Raw genomic sequence first — 20,537 nt, forward strand, 5'->3', positions numbered from 1 at the left:
TTAAGGAAACCAGGTGCTGGGAGAGAAGAATGCAGAGTGTGTTCAGTGTGGCTAAAACTTGTGGTATCTCAGGGAAGACTCAATGGGAATGGCATCGTCTGCCTGCTCCACGGGTGCCAGGCTTCTCCAGAGAGCAGTGGAGAAGCACTGAAGCACTTTGAGCCTGGAGATGACAGTATCAGGCAGAGCAGTTTCAGTAATGGGGGATGGAGGGAATAGCAGAAGCCACCATAGACAAGGAGGCCGCTCAGACTTGGGACTAGCAAGAGAAGAACAGGGCCTGGATGGAGGGATCAGGAGCATGGGTGGAGAAGAAAGGACAGAGATATTTTTAAAATAGAAAGACCAAGTCTTAAGCCTTGAAACTCCCCTCCTAGGATCGTGTGACCTGCACCATCCTGCAAGCTGCTGCGTTGCCTAGGTGACCAGCAGCAGCAGGAGTTGGATGTGTGAAACTTGGGATGGAGGAAGGACTGGAAGGGAGCCAGGAGGATTGAGCAAGAAAGGCTCTCCTGCCTTCTGCCTTTCAAAAAAAAAAAGTAAAAGCCCGCTCAAAGGAAAAAAGGGTGTTTGAGGGGTGAGGCTATCTATGGCATGAGGAATGAAAAACAAATTTGATCAAACTTAATGCCTGTACAAAATGAAATTGGGAAATTGCTGAACCTATTTTTACTATTATGCAGTGATTATTACAAAAAAGTTTATAATATGTGGGTCTAAGTAATAAATAAATATGAAGGAAATAAACTTACTGTGGGATCTCAGGCAGAGTTGAAGCTAAATAAGCAGCAGACAGAATATATTGAATATTAACAGTTTAGACAACATTGGGCTATTCCCCACATGTTCATATTCTCTTTCTCTCTCTGTCTCTCTCTGTCTGTTTCTTCACGCACATACCTGAATCTACTGTCACTCGTAGTAGCCAATTGTTGAAGTCCATCTGTGGACACTTGAGACTTCAGACTTCATGGTTTTTGTCATGCCTCTCAAAGACTTCATCCCCCACCTTTTCATCTCAGACAGTTCTTGAACATTTATTGTTGACTCTTACACATCTTTTACATTCCTGGTTTGTCACCATAGTCAAGACACTGGCATATGCTTCATGCTACCCTTACTTATTCATTAGGCAGCATAATTTGACGTTGAGTATCATTTCTATTCGGTAGATTCCCTGGTTGTTCATGCTGAAAACATGGCCTTTATCTAAGACATGTCTTTGGCCTGCTGTCAACTTCCAGCTTCCCACAACCTTCACTGCAGCGCACTCAGCCATGAGCACAGGCTAACTCCCTTCAAAATTAAAATGTCGCATTTTATAATCATCGTGTCACCCTCTCAATCCAAATACTTGAGATATGTATCATAAAGTTACAAACCATTTTACTAGTCTAACTTACATGTCTAAAATATTTTCGCATGAACTAACTCAATACTGCTCTCACTCATTATTCCAGTGCTCTATATGCCCACATTGGCTCTAATCCTATGATGACTTATATTACACTCACTTACCCCCTTAATATCCATCAATCTGATATCAGCCTTATTTTGCCTTATTTCTGTTTTGTACCACGGCAAAGGGGGCCCTTTTATGAAAGGTTTTCAAAGTGTACACTTGGTCACAGTCAAAATGATGGTAACATATATGTGTATGTATATAGATTGATATGTAGATATCTCATTATGATCAATTTAAAGGACATAATCAGATGTGTACATAAGAGCATTTGTTACCTTCATATGTATAGTGCAGCCTTTTATCTCTTTGATCTTTCTTGATTATATGCCAACATTTGTATAAAAATTCGCTTTATTAGATAGATCCTAGCTTGATGTTACTGCATTGAGTGTCATTGCCACCTTACTTTTTAAATGGGGATTGGGATTATTGCTACCTAGGAGTCTGGGAAAATGTGAGCTCTTATTCCTAATTTGTGAATTAATGCCGGGCTTAAGAGGATAATCTAAGACAATGAGTCAGGTTCACCAACACATTGTTCAGTTGGGTAGATTCTCAGTCTGCCTTGAGCAGAGCACTTTAAATGCAGTCTGATCTATGTTTTAATGAGGGTCCTACACCTCCTCCCTGGAGGCTTTCATTGCTTTGATTAAGGATTTAGTTTTCTATTATTGCATGATGTACACCACTCTATTGAAACAAAAAACAAGCCTGAAATGTAAGCCACATAATAAAACGTGAGCAAGTCTTCACTAAAAGTGAAAGGCTTGACTTCTGCGGGTTCGCGATCAGCAACAACCTGTGTCCCAGGCTGGCCACCATTTTAGCCAGAGCTTGTGGTCCCAGCTTTGCCCCTGGCCAGCTGTGTGACCTTGGAACGCCAGTCCTCCTCTTTGAGCCTCGGGGTCTTATCTAAGAGATGAGGTGACCTTTAATCCCTTTCAGCTCTTAAACTTTTTGATACTATGAAGGCCATGAGTCTTTCTGACACTAAACCCACATCATCACAACAGATCAAAGGATGGAAAACTTAAGTGCAAATAAAGGTCGAATCACACATTTAAAGGCAAGTGCTTCCAAACTCCAAGACTCAGGGGAGAGCTCATCCTGTGCAGTAATGTCTCAGAATTCTTCTTTAAAATGGGCTGAAAAAATGAAAGTGTTGCTATTAGGCCAGGCTAGTGTCAGTAACACTAAGTAGGTCCAGGATTTGTGTTCACAATTGGCATATTTTGTCATTACTAGATACCATATGTAATATACTTTATATATCAATGGTTTCATGTATTGAGAATGTACCCAGACACCAGGAAAGACATAGGAAAAAAGCTACATAACTCTAAAGAGAGGATTTAAACTTCTTGAGAAATTTTTGTGAAAACATGTGAAATCTTTTCATCGGCGAGTGCCTTAGGCCCTCGTTCAAAGACCACACTAACCTACAAAATAAAGAAAAGGATTGTTAATAGCTCGGGTTGATCAAGCTCTTACTATGTGCTAGGTACTTTTCTCAATATATAACATAACTTACATATCTTACAAAAATTTTAAAGAGTCATAAATTCTATTCCTATCCATTTTATGAATGAGGAAACTGAGGCCACTCACTCTGACATTTTCCTGCAGCGGCCAGCCTCCTAACCATCAAACCACATCACCCTTCTAAATAGAGAAAAGCGCTCCTAGTCACAGACTTACTGAGAGTCTGACAAAAACAGAGACATCAAAGAAACTGTAAAAAACACAGGTAATGGGAAAAACTCAGAAACTTACAGTGTTTTGCGAAGCAAAAGTAGGTCAATTTATTGATCTGCTTATTTGTTAACTTACCTAATTTATCTGCCTCTATACAAAATACTCTGTACCAGACACTAATGTCCTTACTTTACAAATCTTCACTCATTCTGTTCTCTCAACAACCCTATGAGGTGGAGAGTGTAATTTTACTCATTTTATACATAAGGAAATTGAAGCCCAGAGAGGTCCAGTAAGTCTCTTAGTTGACACAGCTAGTAAGTACTGGAGCCAGTCTCTTAATTGACACAGCTAGTAAGTACTGGAGCCAGGCTCTTAAGCACAGGGCTGTGCTGGTGTCACGGGTACTTCCTTTTTGGGGGAGGGTAGGGGAGATGAGGTCTACCTCTTTCACCTAGGCTGGAGGGAAGAGGTGCGATCTTAACTCACTGGAGCCTCAAACTCCTAGACTCAAGTGATCCTCCAGCCTCAGCCTCCCAAGTAACTGGGACTACAGGTGCATGCCACCACACCTGACTAAACAAGTGCTTCCTTAATCTACCCACTGCATTATGAAAATGGAGGTTCATTTATTCATTTGGCCATACTATTATTGTTGCATACTAATTTTAATATTTCTCAAAAGCAATATTGAATATGGAGGGATGATGAGTTTCAAGAAAAGATTAAACCTATTTTGGTATTTCAGGTTGAGATTCTCCTGTACATTTTAGAAGGATCCTCATTCAAAACAGTTATTTTTGCTATTGTTTTGTTGTTTATAGTATCAAACTCCAACCGTTTGAACAACTCAATAGTTTCAGATTTTGTAAGGATACATGATTTGGATTTTCACTATATCTGAGATTAGGATAGCAATTATGATGAGATGAGCTACCATATTTACTTTCTAAACAGATGAGAGTGCCGAGGGGAGAAAATGGCTATAATTTAGTTTATTAAAATTATATAAATATAATTTATTTATAGAACAAGAAATAAGTCATTGTCTGTAATTCTCTTACATAATACCCTGTATGGTCAAGTGAAATAAGTAGAATATTCTGCAGAAAGAAAGTTATTTGAGATTGCCTACAAGTACTAAGAAAACTATAATGGGCATTTGATGTATCTTGTGTCTAAATTGTCAACTGTGCTTTTCCTATTATTTCCTTTTTTGTACTTTTGATGTGCAGACTATCTGCTCAGTGTTAACATTCGTTTTAGAAAAAAGACCTAAATAAAGTAGAAAACTAAATTTCTACAGGCATCAGTCATTCAACAGGATGGTCTTCTCTAAAGGATATAACCCTTTCACTTGTTTTTTAAAATAGGCATAGCTTAGTCCACAGAAATCCCTTAACCTGCTTTTGGACTCTGCTAATATCTGGTGACATCTCTTGAAGTGCTAGTGTTTTCCAGGCCTTCTTTATCCACTTAAAGTTATATAGTGTACAGCAGGATCCCAATTAGCAGAAATCAGTGAAGAGTAAAACACGATATTACCCAGAGAATATTTTATTTAAATTGTACAGTATGGTAAAATACATGAAAACAGAGTTGCTACATCTCATAAAAGAAACCTGAGATTTAGGAATTAGTTTAAAATATGTGGTTGGGAGTTGCATAGAGTGATGAGTGGCTGTGTTCAAAATGAGAACTGCTTCCTCATTTTTAAAAATATTTTATTCTAAACCTAAATACAACATATGGCTTCCTTCCACAGCTCTGGGGTGGATTCAGCAGTATATTTTCCAGATCAGCACATCAACTTCAGATCTGTGACACCGGCCAGGCAGCCTGAATCAATTAATTTGAAAGCCTCGAAGAGCATGGACCTTGGTAAGCAAGGGTGAGGTGACATCCAGGTCAGCTCTCCAGCCTTAGCCCATTTATCTTCCCAAATGTCCTGGTTTTGTTTCTTCAACTCAAACCTCAGGGAACAAGGTCTGCAGAAACCTAGAGGAAGGGATAATGGCCATCTCACCTTCCTATCTCTTCACACATTTAATTGTAATTACCCACTTTGTGAAACAAAGAGAAGTGATTTATTTTTATAAAATGATCTATAAACTATCTTCCCATTATAGATCACAAAAATGATTCCTTCTGGAGGATCTGAATTCCAGAGGCATCTTTCCCTTGTCTATCTGCCTTTGCATTTGCAGCCTTGCTTCTGCCAGGGCATTTCCACTCTGTGCGGGCATACCTGTTGCAGAGCCTGGGAAAATCATGTGGTTCAAAGCATCCTTTGCCTTAGTGCTTCACATCCTTCTATTCCTATCCATGTGTGATGGATAGGGATGGCAGCAGTGCAGAAAATTCAGCTTTTTAAATGCCCATCCCCAAATCCTGTGACACTGGAGGGAAAGGGGGTCTTTTGGGCTTGCCACACTGAGGGTGTCAAGGTACCCCCTGTCCATGCCTGAACAACCTCACTGAGGTTCTCAGCACCATGGGGAACTTCTTGGTGACTGTTGGGTGCTAGGGCAGAGCAAGGGCCCCTGTCAACTGTGTTCTGAAAGCCTTGGGACATCTCATATACCCTAGAGCATCACTGCCCTCCCATGGGCTCTTAGAGAGAACACTATTAGAGAAAAGTATGGGTACAGAATAAATTCTCAGCAAAATATCCATTGCCTCGTGAATGCTTAGAGGCCAAGCTTTGCAATTGTTTTTTCTCGAGGCATATTATATATTTCATTAGTAACAATGAGAAAATAGAATAATCAAAAGTGCGCGCTCCACCAAACAATCTGATAAATAGGGCTTATCTGTTATTCATTTACAGGAGTTCAGAAAAACGTTCAATTATGATGAAACAAGAGAAACTGATTCTATTTTGTATAAAGTAACTAAATCACTGGGATGCATTTGCTGTAATCGCCTATAGTAAGAGACAGATAGAAACCTTAACAAGGAAGCTGTCTTGAACACTGGTCAGAAACAGTATTTTCTCAAGCGTGAACCTTTGACAAACCAAAGGAATAATTTGTGACAGTGACATAGGTTATTACTAATAATTTAAAGAGCAGTTCATTTTTATAGAGTGCTTGATAAACATTTCCTGTTCTGTCTTCCCAGTTTCTCTATAAAGAAGATGAATGAATCAAAACCACTCTTATTTTTGAGGAGAGAAATATATTTCTGTTTTTCTCATTTAATTAAAACAGCCACTATTATGGTTCTAAAAAGAAAAAACAGCACCCATTGTAAATTAAGAGAGAAAAAAATATTATGAAACCTGCAAAAAATAAAACCTAAGGCATGTCCATAATCAGTATTTTTATTTACATTTTAATTTTATCATTATTATTATTATTATTTTTGAGATGGAGTCTCACTCTGTCTCCCAGGATGGAGTGCAGTGGTGTGATCTTGGCTCACTGCAACCTCCGCCTCCCGGGTTCAAGTGATTCTCCTGCCTCAGCCTTGCGAGTAGCTTGGATTACAGGCCTCTGCCACCACACCTGGCTAATTTTTTTTTTTTTTTTTTTTTTTTTTTTTGTATTTTTAGTAGAGAGGGGGTTTCTCCATATTGGCCAGGGTGATCTCGAACTCCTGACCTCAAGTGATACACCCACCTCGGCCTCCCAAAGTGCTGGGATTACAGGGCGTGAGCCACTGGGTCCAGCCATTTTGTTAACTTTTTTTTTACCAAAAACTATATTTTGAGTTTTCTCTTCGAAACTGAAATAGTCCTAGCAAAATATATGTAGTTAGCAGTCATTCTTTGCATTTTTATACATATGCCATAAATGACAACAATAATAGTAAGGTTAATTCATTTTACAAAATTGGTCAGGTTATGAGCTATTTACCCTAGTACCAACTAAAAGCATTGGCTAAAATGCACCACGCAGCAGAAATACTCAGTAGCATGCTGTAAAAACAAGTTTAGAGTAATCATCAAAGTTTGGTCCTTTCCAAGAAGTACCAGGCTAAAGCCAACAGTCTTTCAGAAGACCCTGAGGGTCAGCATTCTACTACCATTTTGATCCCTTCTCCCCAGAACAATCAGGGAGCCTAACAAACGTATTGACCTTCTCAATGTGAAATTCACTTAGGTGATACCCCAATGGTAAACATTTGAAAGTGTCTTTTCTGTTTCATTAGGGGAATAGAATATTGTATATAGTTTCGTTTTCCATATATAGCACTAGGCCAATGTAAGAGATTAATTTATTTGCTCAAAAGGTAGGTGACTATGTTTATAGGAATAATACTAGCAGGATCTTGATTCTTTAAAATGTTTTAACATTCTTTAAAACGTTTTAATAAGTATCCTATTTAGGATGAATATACAATTCATGCTATCTATTTTTGAGCTGGAAACCAGCATTTTTATATGCTTCAGAATAAAAAAAAAACGCCCTTCTATTTGTTGCATAATTAAATTATATTGGCTATTTCTCACTTTATAAAGTCTGTAGGAATCTTCAGAGGCTGATGGGCCCTGTCAGAACCCTTGTGTTTGTTTCGCATTTGCTACTAAGACCAAACTAGTATTTTAACTTGCATATTAATGAGTCGTTGTTCATCTGTTTAAGCTATTTTAAAGGTGAGAGGCTTCCATTTACTTATTTTCAATTATATTTTCAAAGACAGACAATTCCGATTAAGAAAAATAAAGGCTCCTTATTGCCATCTCTTTTACCTACTCACCAGACACAAACGTAGTTTAAAATGTAAGTGCTCCTAGAAAGCACCAGTTGCTTCCCCATCTATGTGCATGTCCACATCACATATCGTTTATTTATAATAGTTGTGTAGTGTTACATTCATTAATCTTCATTTATACTTTACTTTTCTCTTCCCCTTTTAATGGAATGTGGGCTTCATTAACAGTTCTTTTGTTGTTGTTTTGGTGGGTTTTTGAGTTGTTTGTGTTTAAGATTTTGCAATTTGTTTATTTATAGCCTTTGCCAATGTTACCATTTGTTAATTTTTTCCTCTTTCATTTATAAAATATTGTTACATGGGATGCAAGTCATTTTTTTGCAACCTATTATTTGTCTTTTTAGTTTCATCGTGATATTTCTTATAAAAAAGGTTTCAGTCTTATTGTCAAATATTTTCATCATTTCTTCTTTTGTGACATTTAGGTTATATGTTTCTCTCATTCCTTTCTGGTACTTTTAGAGGCTTTAAAAAATATTTAGCAATCTATCATATATTTTTATCCATGGGGTATGAGATGGAAGAATTTTCTCACATAAGTAAGCAAATTATTAATAGCATTTATTGACTTCTCCATTCTTTCCCTGTTAATCTGAAATTCAGTCACATTGAATAGTAAATTCCCATACATACATAGATGTGTGGATTTCTAGACATGCTATTCTGTTGATATATTAGTCCATGTCATGTCAGCATCACCCCGTTTAAATTATCTTGCTATTACTTCGTATTTTGATTACTTACAAGATAATCTTCCTCTAATTTTTCTTCCTTTGTAAAATTACTTTGGCTCTTCATATGTACTCATTCTCCTGCATGGACTGTACAATCAGCTAATCAAAATGAGTTTCAAGATGAAATAGGAATGCTTCCCATGTGGGGGGGGGGGGGGTGTGTGAGAGAGAGAGAGAGAGAGCACACATTAATTATAATGTTGCTATTGGTTTCTCATGGAAACATTTGATCAAGCTACATAAGTTTCTTTGCAGTCCTAACATCCTAAAAGTTTTTTGATTAAATCATTTATTTTTTTAATCAAGAATGAATGTTTAATTTTAATAAGTGATTTTAAGGGCCTTACTGGCTGATAATGTGGATTTTGTTCTTTATTCTATTCACGAAATAAAAGTGAGTTAATTAATAGATTCCCCAATATTAAATCTTTGATTCTTTTTCAATGACTCTAAATTTTTCTCTTTACTTGCAAAAATGTTTATTGATTACAGATGTGTATATTAAACACTTCTTGAGATGGGTAACACATTATATGCTCTAAAATGTAGATGTACAACTCTGATTACAATTTTACTCAGTGTCATTAATTCCTATGTATACATTATAAGTATAAGTAAAAGCTGAATTGGGTATACATTATAAGTATAATGTGTATATAGCCCTTTTGAGGCTGCTTTGCCTTGGGATTTTGTGGATACTTTTACTGGCATGCATGTGGTCACATTTAAGTGAGATCAGAAATGATTAAAATGATAAATAAAAGGAAATTTGTTTTTGAATAATTACATGTAGTCATGCTAATTCAAAGGGGTTAGGGTGTCACTTAAGAGACTGGGTGGATACTTCTGGGTTTTGGAGAAAATCAATCTTTTCCTACTAATTGTAGACTTTTCTCTATTTATTTAAATTACCAGAATTACTGTGTTCAGTCTGGACCCCTTTAATTTGTTCATAATTGAGCTTGTGTGGGTGTTGAGTTGGAAGCTCTCAGGAGCTGAATAACACAGCTGCCTCTTTGGCCTTTGGCATAGGGTTTTCCCCCAAAGAGCTGCCCTTGTTGGCAGTATGCCAGGAAGTTACATTCAAAGACTTTTTGATGAGGCATAAAAATCTTTAATTTCCAGGCTTGGTGTTTTATGACCCCATAATACTGTTTGAGAATTAGTCTGAATTATTCAAGGAATAGCACTTCAGTTTGTTGGCCCCCTTTGTTGACCTACTCTGTAGCCCCATTCAGAGTTAAGTTTAAAATTCTGTTTCTCACAAGATATTGTTTTTAGAGTTTCCTCTCCTGTTTCAAATTGGCTTCCCACTCCCATTTCAGAAGGGTGTTCTATAACCCAGTTCGGAGAAGGCGAAGGGTAGTGCAGATGGAAGACGCTGGCCAGCTGTCCTCCTGTTCAATGAGAGGAAATGAGCTTAAAGTGATGCATGAGGCATTCAGACAAAATTTTAGGAAGTTTCCTGACAATGAAGTTTGTTAACATTCCATGTCTCATAGTCTTTTAAGCAAGAGCGTGTGTCCTGAATATCTCCCTAAAATCAAGACGATAAATAGGTTGGCTGATTTCCTTTCAAGATTTGTGATTCAGCAGTTTTATTTTCTGTTAGTTGCTTGCTCTAATTTTTTTTTAAATTAGGAAATGTTTTTAGATACCCACAATTGAAGTAATTTATAAGCCAACTGAGTTCTCACATCTACAAAAGTAAATATTTGAGATACATTTTGAGTATGAAACTTTTTATACATGTCAAATATTCCTCTTAGAGAGTACATTTCTAGTATCAGCTCAAAGATGAGCACGAAAAAAGCCCCATTCTACTGCTCTAATACGTTCTTTTTAAGATTATATTCATATAGTGAGGTACTTCTCTATGAATTATTGATAATAAAGACTGAATACTTAGGATAATTTTTATAAAATTATTCTAATAAGTGTGATGCTGGTTTGTATGTATTATTAATACATAAATATATTTTACTATTTTTATTTACATCCATGGATTTCTTTTATTGTCCACCAATGAGTAGTACCTCTGAATATAGTTAAAAGCTGATTTGGGTATTACTGTTTTGGATACAACTTTGACTTTAAAGAAAATAATCTGTTTTGTAAAGAAAAATTAATGGTAATACTGTAAGGAAGTGTCTATTCGTATAATAGACAAGTATACAAAGATGAAGTCAGCTATATACTCTAAGCTCTAGTAACTCAAAATAAAGGAATTATAGGGAATGTTCACTCATTAAGTAAATGTTTATTAAGTGCCTGCTGTGTGCCAGGAAGTGCATTAAACACTGGGGATGTGGTAAATAAATGAGAGAAATGGTGCTTGCTGCATGTACCTAGATTAGAACCCCAACAGGAAAGAAAAACTCAAGAGTTAAGGAAAAACTTCCAAAAGGAAATTCTAACATTATGATAACTTATCTCAGGGAGGAAGAAAAGGAAGAGGCATCTGAAGACACTAGTGTGGCTGCTTCAAGAACTCACTGATAACCTTGGCTATGTAGAAAAGAGGAAGAGAGAAGCAAATGATTAAAATATATACATATATATGTACATTTTTTCTGTGTATGTATATACACATATATACACACACACGTAGTAAAAATATAAAAGAATATATGCAGGAAGAGGTAAACAGCTGCATGAGAGGAGGCTTGCAAAACCTAATAAGAGTTAGACAGCCAAGCTATTTTTAAAGCATGAAAAAGAAAGTGTGCGAGGTGGTCCATTGTTTTAAACACCTACTGGATGTCAGGTGCAAAGCAAAGCCACTCAGTTCCTGTGTTAGTATTATCCTCATACCTAGGAGAGAATGATGGCCAAACCGAAAAAGCATGGCTGCCAGGGAATGGAAGTCTAGACAATTTTCATCCCTGTGCACTAAAAGGATTGTGATTGTAAAGTGGCTGTCCCTGGTCATCAGAAATTATGAAGAGGAGGCCTCACACTGGAAGACAAGGAAGTAAATTATCCATTTTCAGAAAGATAATGAATTCCAGAAACAGCTAGTAATCTCAATGGTTATCCTCAGAAGATTTCCATGTTTGTGAAATTTAAAAAAAAAAAAAAATGTGATGGTCACCAGCAATCTCAATGGAGTCCTTGAAATAACTGGTGTCTCCTTTCCTTTTTGATGGGATTTCTAAACTGCTAAGTCAGGAAAATGTTTTACTTATAGGTTATGTTGATGTTTATAAAGGTATTTCCATTTGTTTTCTGATTGAGACTTATGGGTCAAATTACATACAGAGGTAGACACAGCACTAAAATTTCCTTTCCTTAAATGTGCTAACTAATGTCTCATTGTCACCTTGGAGAAAATTAAATAACATATACCATAAAATGATACCTTTATTGTGTTCTGATAAAACTCAACAGAATTTGATGAAGATTGGATGTATGTAATTTGGCACATATCTGACTTCATCTTTGTATACTTCCCTGTCTGTTATACAAAGTAAATAGAACTCTTTCAAGATTACAGTTAATTTTTCTTGACAAAACACAATTTTTTCTTTAAAGTCAAGAGTAAAGAAGGAAAAGGCACTCTTCACAAATTTTCGGGAAATACTGTCTTAGAGAATTGGGTGATAGATTTACAGAATTAGCATTCAGATGATTTCTCCAGAATTGAAGAGGATAGAATTTAATAAAGAATGATGCATTCATTCCAACAAGGATTTATTGACACTTACTGTATGCCAGGCAATATCCCGGGTAAATAAGACAAAGGCTGCAATCTTACAGTGTTTTCATTCTCATTATGTAAACAGATGATAAAGATGTATACAGTGAATAAATAATAAAATTTCAGATGACAGAGATTCAGATAGAAATGTTTTTCCTAAAGCCAAATTCAGGTAGAGAGAATGACTGAGGGGACATGAAGCTATTTCAGATGGGATAGTGAATGATAAAGGTTATGTCATAAAGTCAGGTTAAAAGAGATGAATTGTGTAAGTGTAGGATTTAGGAGAGTTGGCATAGTAACTATTGAAGCAATCCCCTGGTTCTTAGCTGCTTGCCTGACATGGCCATCCCCAAAGCTAGTTCTGTGTTTTCAGATCAAGGAAGAAAACAGCTCCACTTTATTCTGGCCTGGTCATAACATTTACAGTTCAATATCCAATTATGGGTAAAATATTTTAATAGCTACAAAGACAGTATAGAATGCAATCCAGGTATTAGTGAGAGGCCTAGAAACCATGTTTAGTGAAAAGCAGTTGAAAGAGTAAAGATATTATGCCTGAAAGAGAGATGGCTTAAGAGGCATAGGAGAGCTCTCCTCAAATATTTTCATGCAAATATTGAAAGACTCACATCTGTTTAAAATTAATCAGTACCCCAGATATATCAAGCAATGATAATCACATCAGAAGATACATCATGTTTACAAGTTTTGAAATCGAGAAGGATAACAGTGATGGAAAATGGAATTCTGGTTTGTGGCATATTTGGTATAAAAGGAAAAAATATGTAAATTAAAACAGCTCCTGAAGACTGAAAAGAGAAGCAGAACTCACCAAAATTATGAAAAAGAGACCATCATATATTTTTCAGTGTTTGACAAGGGATACAGGTTTTTTATTTTTGTTAGAGTATTTTAATATGTTTATGTTGTTAAAACATATTATAAGGCTGGGCACAGTGGCTCACACCTGTAATCCCAGCACTTTGGGAGGCCAAGGCATCACCTGAGGTCAGGAGTTCAAGACCAGGCTGACCAACATGGAGAAACTCTGTATCTAGTAAAAATACAAAATTATCCAGGCATGGTGGCCTATGCCTGTAATCCCAGCTACTTGGGAGGCTGAGGCAGGAGAATCGCTTGAACCCAGGAGGCCAAGTTTGCGGTGAGCCAAGATCATGCCATTGCACTCCAGCCTGGACAACAAGAATGAAACTCTGTCTCAAAAAAATAAATAAATAAAACATATTATAATGTATATAGTTATGTGTTTTAACTACATAACTGTATTATATGTACACAGATGATAGCACTGTGTACATATTACACAGAATGTAATTGTAGCGAGATGAATAGATGAAAAGTTGAATTTGGAGAACCTACCTGTCAGAACTCCGGCTGAATTCTTAGAGAGACATCTGTAGTGGGAAAAGACTTCAGATAGTTTCCAGCACCTCCATCCATGGCAGGCCTCTTTCAAAACATTAAGAAAACGGACATGTGGATTAACCAAAATGTAACATGTAATTATACTTTAGATAATTGCTACATTTAAAGTGAATTATAGACTAGTAGTAGTAGTAACTGAAATGTGGAAATATAGATCACTGTCTATAATGTAACTTGATCAGTACTTCAGATGTAGCAGAATAAGGCAGATTCTGTTTAAAATTCATTAAAACAACGATTTGGGTTGGAAGCAAAGGTGTAAAAATGATTCTGTGTGTCAAGGACGTGCTTTTCCTATCCCTGTAAGTCTCTGTGTATCCTTTCCTCCGGCTGTGTTTTACATTCCCTAAGAAACATACTTTCAAGAATTTGACTTTGTGTTCATTGTTACTGTTATTAATTGGAAAACAATACCTTTTGTGTAGGAATTGTACTTTACAATGCTTTATATGTTTCTAGACTTGTCTAAAAGTTGTGACACATGCCAGGCCATCCCTGTCATACCCTTCCCATGACCAAATGCTCACAAATGCCATCAACTTAATTGCTCTCTTTTATAAGTTGTTGAATGAGTGAATAAGAGATACAACTTTCTCAAATGCCCCCATCTGAGAAAGGAAAGCATTTTTGGAGCAAAGATCATCCCTCTTATATAAAAACACTTAACCTAATGCCTCGAACACCCCTAATGCCTAGGGATTTGATGGTGTTATTAGTAACAGTAGCAGTAATGGAGAGGGTAGTGTTGGCAGTATAATTAGAAATGAGCTTCCACATCTCCTACAGGTTTTTCTTATACTTGGTGGTTGACTCGAACAGTCAATATAAGTAAATTCTCCTAAAGTTAAGTATTATGAAATGCTGGGAGAAAAGTTAACCTGTGGATTTCATAGGTATATCCTTAAGTCAATAATGGGACCACAAATGGTCTCAAATGTTGCCATGCAGTTTTTCACTGAGCGTATTTTCTCAAGGCCGGGGAATGTTTAGTGGAATATGTAGTTAATTTAAAATGTCAGTGTCTCTAAGAAAAATGTAAGGCTTTATTTCCCCAGAAGAGATACAAAAAAACTATAAAGTTTAGAAACTAACCTTAACCAATGATATTCTGCCAGTAACAAACCCATGCAGATTTTTACTAAATTGACCTCTGTGTACTTAGAGTGTTATCTGTGCTCTGAAGAGAAATTTTGGTCAATGGGAAAACTGCCTTGTTTTTTAAAACTTAAATATTCTGGGCTCCTCATAAAACTTGGATTAAAACATGAAATGCTTTCTTCTTCATATTTTGTACTGAGGCTCTGTATCTAGGTAATTCTAAGCCTTCCCCCCCTCCCCCACTATACTTTAAGTTCTGGGATACATGTGGAGAACGTGCAGGTTTGTTAAATAGATACAGACATGCCACGGTGGTTTGCTGTACCCATCAATCCGTCATCTATATTAGGTGTTTCTCCTAATGCTCTCCCTCCCCTAGCCCCTCCACTCCTCAACAGGCCCCAGTGTGTGATGTTCCCTTCCCTGTGTCCATGTGTTCTCATTGTTCAACTGCCACTTATGAGTGAGAACCTGTGTTGTTTAGTTTTCTGTTCCTGTGTTAGTTTGCTGAGAATGATGGTTTCCAGCTTCATCCATGCCCCTGCAAAGGACATGAACTCATACTTTTTTATGGCTGCATAGTATTCCATGATGTATATGTGCTACATTTTCTTTATCCAGTCTGTCATTGATGGGCATTTGGGTTGGTTCCAAGTCTTTGCTATTGTGAATAGTGCTGCAATAAACATAACGTGTGCAGGTGTCTTCAGAGTAGAATGATTTATAATCCTTTGGGTATATCCCCAGTAATGGAATTGCTGGGTCAAATGGTATTTCTGGTTCTAGATCCTTGAGGAATTGCCACACTGTCTTCCACAATGGCTGAACTAATTTATACTCCCACCAACATTGTAAAAATATTCCTATTTCTCCACATCTCTCCAGCATCTATTGTTTCCTGACTTTTTAATGATCGCCATTCTAACTGGTGTGGGATGGTATCTCATTGTGGTTTTGATTTGCATTTATCTAATGACCAGTGATGAAGAGCTTTTTTTCATATGTTTGTTGGCTGCATAGGTGTCTGCTTTTGAGAAGTGTCTGTTCATATTCTTTGCCCACTTTTTGATGGTGTTATTTGTTTTTTACTTATAAATTTGTTTAAATTCCTTGTAGATTCTGGATATTAGCCCTTTGTCAGATGGATAGATTGCAAAACTTTGTTTCCATTCTGTAGGTTGCCTGTTCACTCTGTTGATAGTTTCTTTTGCTGTGCAGAAGCTCTTTAATTTAATTAGATCCCATTTGTCAATTTTGGTTTTTGTTGCCATTGCTTTTGGTATTTTAGACATGAAGTCTTTGCCTATGCCTATGTTCTGAATGGTATTGCCTAGGTTTTCTCCTAGGGTTTTTATGGTTTTAGGCCTTATGTTTAAGTCTTTAATCCATCTTGAGTTAATTTTTGTATAAATATAGAGAAGGAGTCCAGTTTCAGTTTTCTGCATGTGGCTAGCCAGTTTTCCCAAACCCATTTATTAAATAGGGAATCCTTTCCCCATTGCTTATTTTTGTCAGGTCTTTCATAGATCAGATGGTTGTAGATGTGTAGTGTTATTTCTGTGGTCTCTATTCTGTTCCATTGGTCTATATATCTGTTTTGGTACCAGTACCATGCTGTTTTTGTTACTGTAGCCTTGTAGTATAATTTGAAGTCAGGTAGCATGATGCCCCCAGCTTTGTTCTTTTCGCTTGGCTATATGGGCTCTTTTGTGGTTCCATATGAAATTTAAAGTAGTTTTTTCTAATTCTGTGAAGGAAGTCAGTGATGGGGATAGCATTGAATCTATAAATTACTTTGGGCAGTATGGCTGTTTTCACGATATTGATTCTTCCTATCCGTAAGCATGAGCATGGAATGTTTTTCCATTTATTTGTTTCCTCTCTTATTTCCTTGAACAGTGGTTTGTAGTTCTCCTTGAAGAGGTCCTTCACATCCCTTGTAAGTTGTATTCCTAGGTATTTTATTCTCTTTGCAGCAATTGTGAATGGGAGTTAACTCATGATTTGGCTCTCTGTCTATTATTGGTGTATAGGAATGCTTGTGATTTTGGCACATCGATTTTGTATCTGGAGACTTTGCTGAAGTTGCTTATCAGCTTAAGGGGATTTTGGGCTGAGACTATGGGGTTTTCTAAGTATACAATCATATTATCTGCAAACAGAGATAATTTTACTTCCTGTCTTCTTAGTTCAATACCCTTTATTTCTTTCTCTTGCCTGATTGCCCTGACCAGAACTTCCAATATTATGTTGAATAGGAGTGGTGAGAGAGGGCATCCTTGTCTTGTGCCAGTTTTCAAAGGGAATGCTTCCAGCTTTTGCCCATTCAGTGTGATATTAGCCATGGGTTTGTCATAAATAGTTTTTATTATTTTGAGATACATTCCATCAATACCTAGTTTATTGAGAGTTTTTAGCATGAAGTGGTGTTGAATTTTATTGAAGGCCTTTTCAGCATCTATTGAGATAATCATGTGGTTTTTGTCGTTGATTCCATTTATGTGAAAGATTACGTTTATTGATTTGCATATGTTGAACCAGCCTTGCATCCCAGGGATGATACCAACTTGATCGTGGTGGATAAGCTTTTTGATGTGCTGCTGGATTCGGTTTGCCAGTATTTTATTGAGGATTTTTGCATCAATGTTCATCAGGGACATTGGCCTAAAGTTTTGTTTTTTGGTTGTGTCTCTGCCAGGTTTTGGTATGAGGGTGATGCTGGGCTGATAAAATGAGTTAGGGAGGAGTCCCTAACTTTTTCTATTGTTTGGAATAGTTTCAGAAGGAATGGTACCAGCTCCTCTTTGTACCTCTGATAGAATTCGGCTGGTCCTGCACTTTTTTTAGTTGGTAGGCTATTAATTACTGCCTCAATTTCATAAAGACAGGTATGAACTTTTTCTTCTCACTTGCCTTTGTTTCCTAAACCATTGTTCATATTTAAATGAAGTTCTGTATTCCTTTTTAAAGAACTTTTGTGTTAATGTAAGAACATCTTCATTAAAAATATGAAGCTAAGGATGCTTATTCAAAGAATGGAACAAAATGCTTAAGTTCTCCTTGCAAATATGAACCAAATCCATTTTAGTTTTTTTAAGTGAGAATTTCATTAGTTGAAAATGTTATATGTAATATACAATTAAATGTACAATTAATAATTAAAATATACAATTAAATAATTAAAAATATAAAATTATAGGTTAAATGAAGTTTAGCAGTTTCATAATTATCCCTTCTGAATGATATTTTGAATGATAAGATTTGTTATTGGCAATACTTTATGAAGCGATTAAAGACACTGTAAGGAGAGACACTATCTAATTTTTAGATGCAGTAGTTGCAGTTTGTTCTTTAAAAAGCAAAATATACAAAAAATAGTTAGAATGAATGAATAAGGTCTAGTATTTGATAGTACGAAAGGGTGACTATAGTCAATAATGATTTAATTGTACATTTTAAAATAAGTAAAGGAGTATTGGATTGTTTGTAACGCAAAGGATAAATGTTTAAGGGGATGATACCCCACTTTCCATGGTGTGATTATTATGCATTGTATGCCAGATCCCAACATCTGATGTATCCCATAAATATATACACCTACTAAGTACACACAAAAATACAAAATAAAAAATTATCTTAAGGAAAAAAACAGGGCCAGAAATGGTGGCTCATGCCTTATAATCTCAGCACTTTGAGAGGCTGAGTTGGGAGGATCATTTCACCCTAGGAGTTTGAGACCAGCCTAGGCAACAAAGCAAGACCCCAGCTCTACCAAAAAAAAAAAAAAAAAAAAAAAAGAAAAAAGAAATTAAAAAATAAATAAATTTTTCTAAACAATAAAATAAAAAATAAAACGCAAAACACCTTTAGTCTTACATATTTTTATTCTCATATATACCTACACCAAACATATTTCTTTAAATTTGTGTTAAAAACAGTCTAACCTAAACATTGTTCTCTGGATCTTTACTTCTACAACATTATCTTTTAGTTGTAAAGTTTGCTCTGGAATAAATGTAGCGTGATTCGTTTGACTAATATTACACTCTCTGCTATAAAAGTTGTTTCCAATTCTTCACTTTCAGAAACAGGAATGCATTGAGCCTGCTAGTACATCAATCTTTGTAAGCAATCATGATTATGTTATCATAATTTCTATACGTGTACTCCCCAGCCAGATGATGTATTAAAGATACAAGGCTTTTGATTCATATGACCAGTTGCCCTGCAGAAAAGCAATTTTGCTCCTATCAGCAGTATATGGAAGAATCTGGGTGTCATCATTTTTTTTCATTGTTGCCAGTGTTATAGGCTTAAAACGGTTATTTTATTTTACTTTTAAAATCACTTCTGTGGTTAAACCTCTCCCAGCTGTTTGACTGTATGTTTTCTATTGTGAATGATCTGAGCATTTCCTTTCTAAGGCTGAAAATTTCTAAATTAAATGTCACTTTTTGGAAGTAAAATGTTACTTTACATTAAAGATCAAATTTCAGCCCTTGCTCATAGGGGAAAATACATATTTTGGTTTCATTTTGTTACCCACTCTAAAGTGCATACTAATGAATACATTTGTGCCTTTCATTAAGTGTTCAGAAAAATGTCTGACTAAACATGAACCAGAGGCAGAGGCAGAATTCAGATTTATTTATGATAAAACTGCTTAATCTGGGGCAAGGCAATTAGTCTTCTTAAAAATAATTTATTTTTGGTTTTTCATCAGAACCCCAGAAGTCACTATACTTGACATACAGCAGTGCTGGCTGCTTTTGAGTATATTAATACAAAGACTGGCATCACCATAAACACCTGCTCCACTTTTATAAGACTGAAAAGTGCTTGAAAATACAATTTCAGTTCCATACGAAAGTCATCTATTCACCTATTCCTTCCTTCCTTCATTCATTAAACAAATATTTATTGGGTGCACTGTCTATGCCAGGTAATGTTCTAAATATTTGAGACGTATCAGTGACAACAGACAGTATCTTATTTCTGTAACTTACTTTTCTTTAGTGGAAATACTCTCATGAGCAAAGTTTGAGCGATGAGGTAAATAAATGATAATAACACAATAAGTGAATGAAGTTGCTGGAAAGATGTCCAGTAGGCCAAACATAACACTACAAATTGTGGAAAGAGGAAACATGACTGGAAAGGCTAATGCTTCAATACCCACTTGGTTTCTAGTGTTCATAAGAAAATGTAACAGGAATGCTATCCAATGAAGGTATAAAAATTAAAGTTAAAATTAAAATAGAGATCAAATTGGAAATTGACTAATCAAGACTGATGGTTTTAAGTGGGCTGGGAATAAGCTAATCTGTCCTCTGCTGTTCCAGGAACTAACTGGCATAATCCCCAATTCCCAAGCACTTCAGAATTGTCTTGAAAGAATTGTGAGAGCCTGAAAACGTTTCAGCTTGGAATTCCGTAAAAGTGAAATGAGGGGGTAGCAATGAATTGGAGAACATTTAGCATGTTTTCAAAATTTGGAATAAATTATCATAGCACCCAAATTGAGGGAAAAATGAGATCCATTAGAACTTTTTTATTTTCAGCTTTAATAAATAAGTAGATGCCAGGTAAATAATACTAGTGCTTTCTCTGTACCCAGAAAGGCCAGAGGGAAATCTTGGTGCCCAGTCCTCTCACTTGAGGCTAACAATACCACCTT

General features: G+C 36.2%; 1 protein-coding gene across 5 annotated transcripts in view; it reads left to right on the top strand.

Annotated features, from left to right (window-relative positions):
* PARD3B (par-3 family cell polarity regulator beta) overlaps positions 1-20,537 on the top strand; it is a 1,089,129-nt gene that overhangs the window by 647,754 nt on the left and 420,838 nt on the right. For all 5 annotated transcript variants that reach the window (XM_073019963.1, XM_073019966.1, XM_073019964.1 and 2 more), the window contains one exon: positions 4,926-5,041. In XM_073019963.1, coding sequence (XP_072876064.1) covers positions 4,926-5,041 — 116 coding nt within the window. The remainder of the gene's footprint in view (positions 1-4,925; positions 5,042-20,537) is intronic.

This window comes from Chlorocebus sabaeus, chromosome 10 (assembly GCF_047675955.1).
Source record: "Chlorocebus sabaeus isolate Y175 chromosome 10, mChlSab1.0.hap1, whole genome shotgun sequence".
In the NCBI taxonomy this organism is placed as follows: Eukaryota; Metazoa; Chordata; class Mammalia; order Primates; family Cercopithecidae; genus Chlorocebus; species Chlorocebus sabaeus.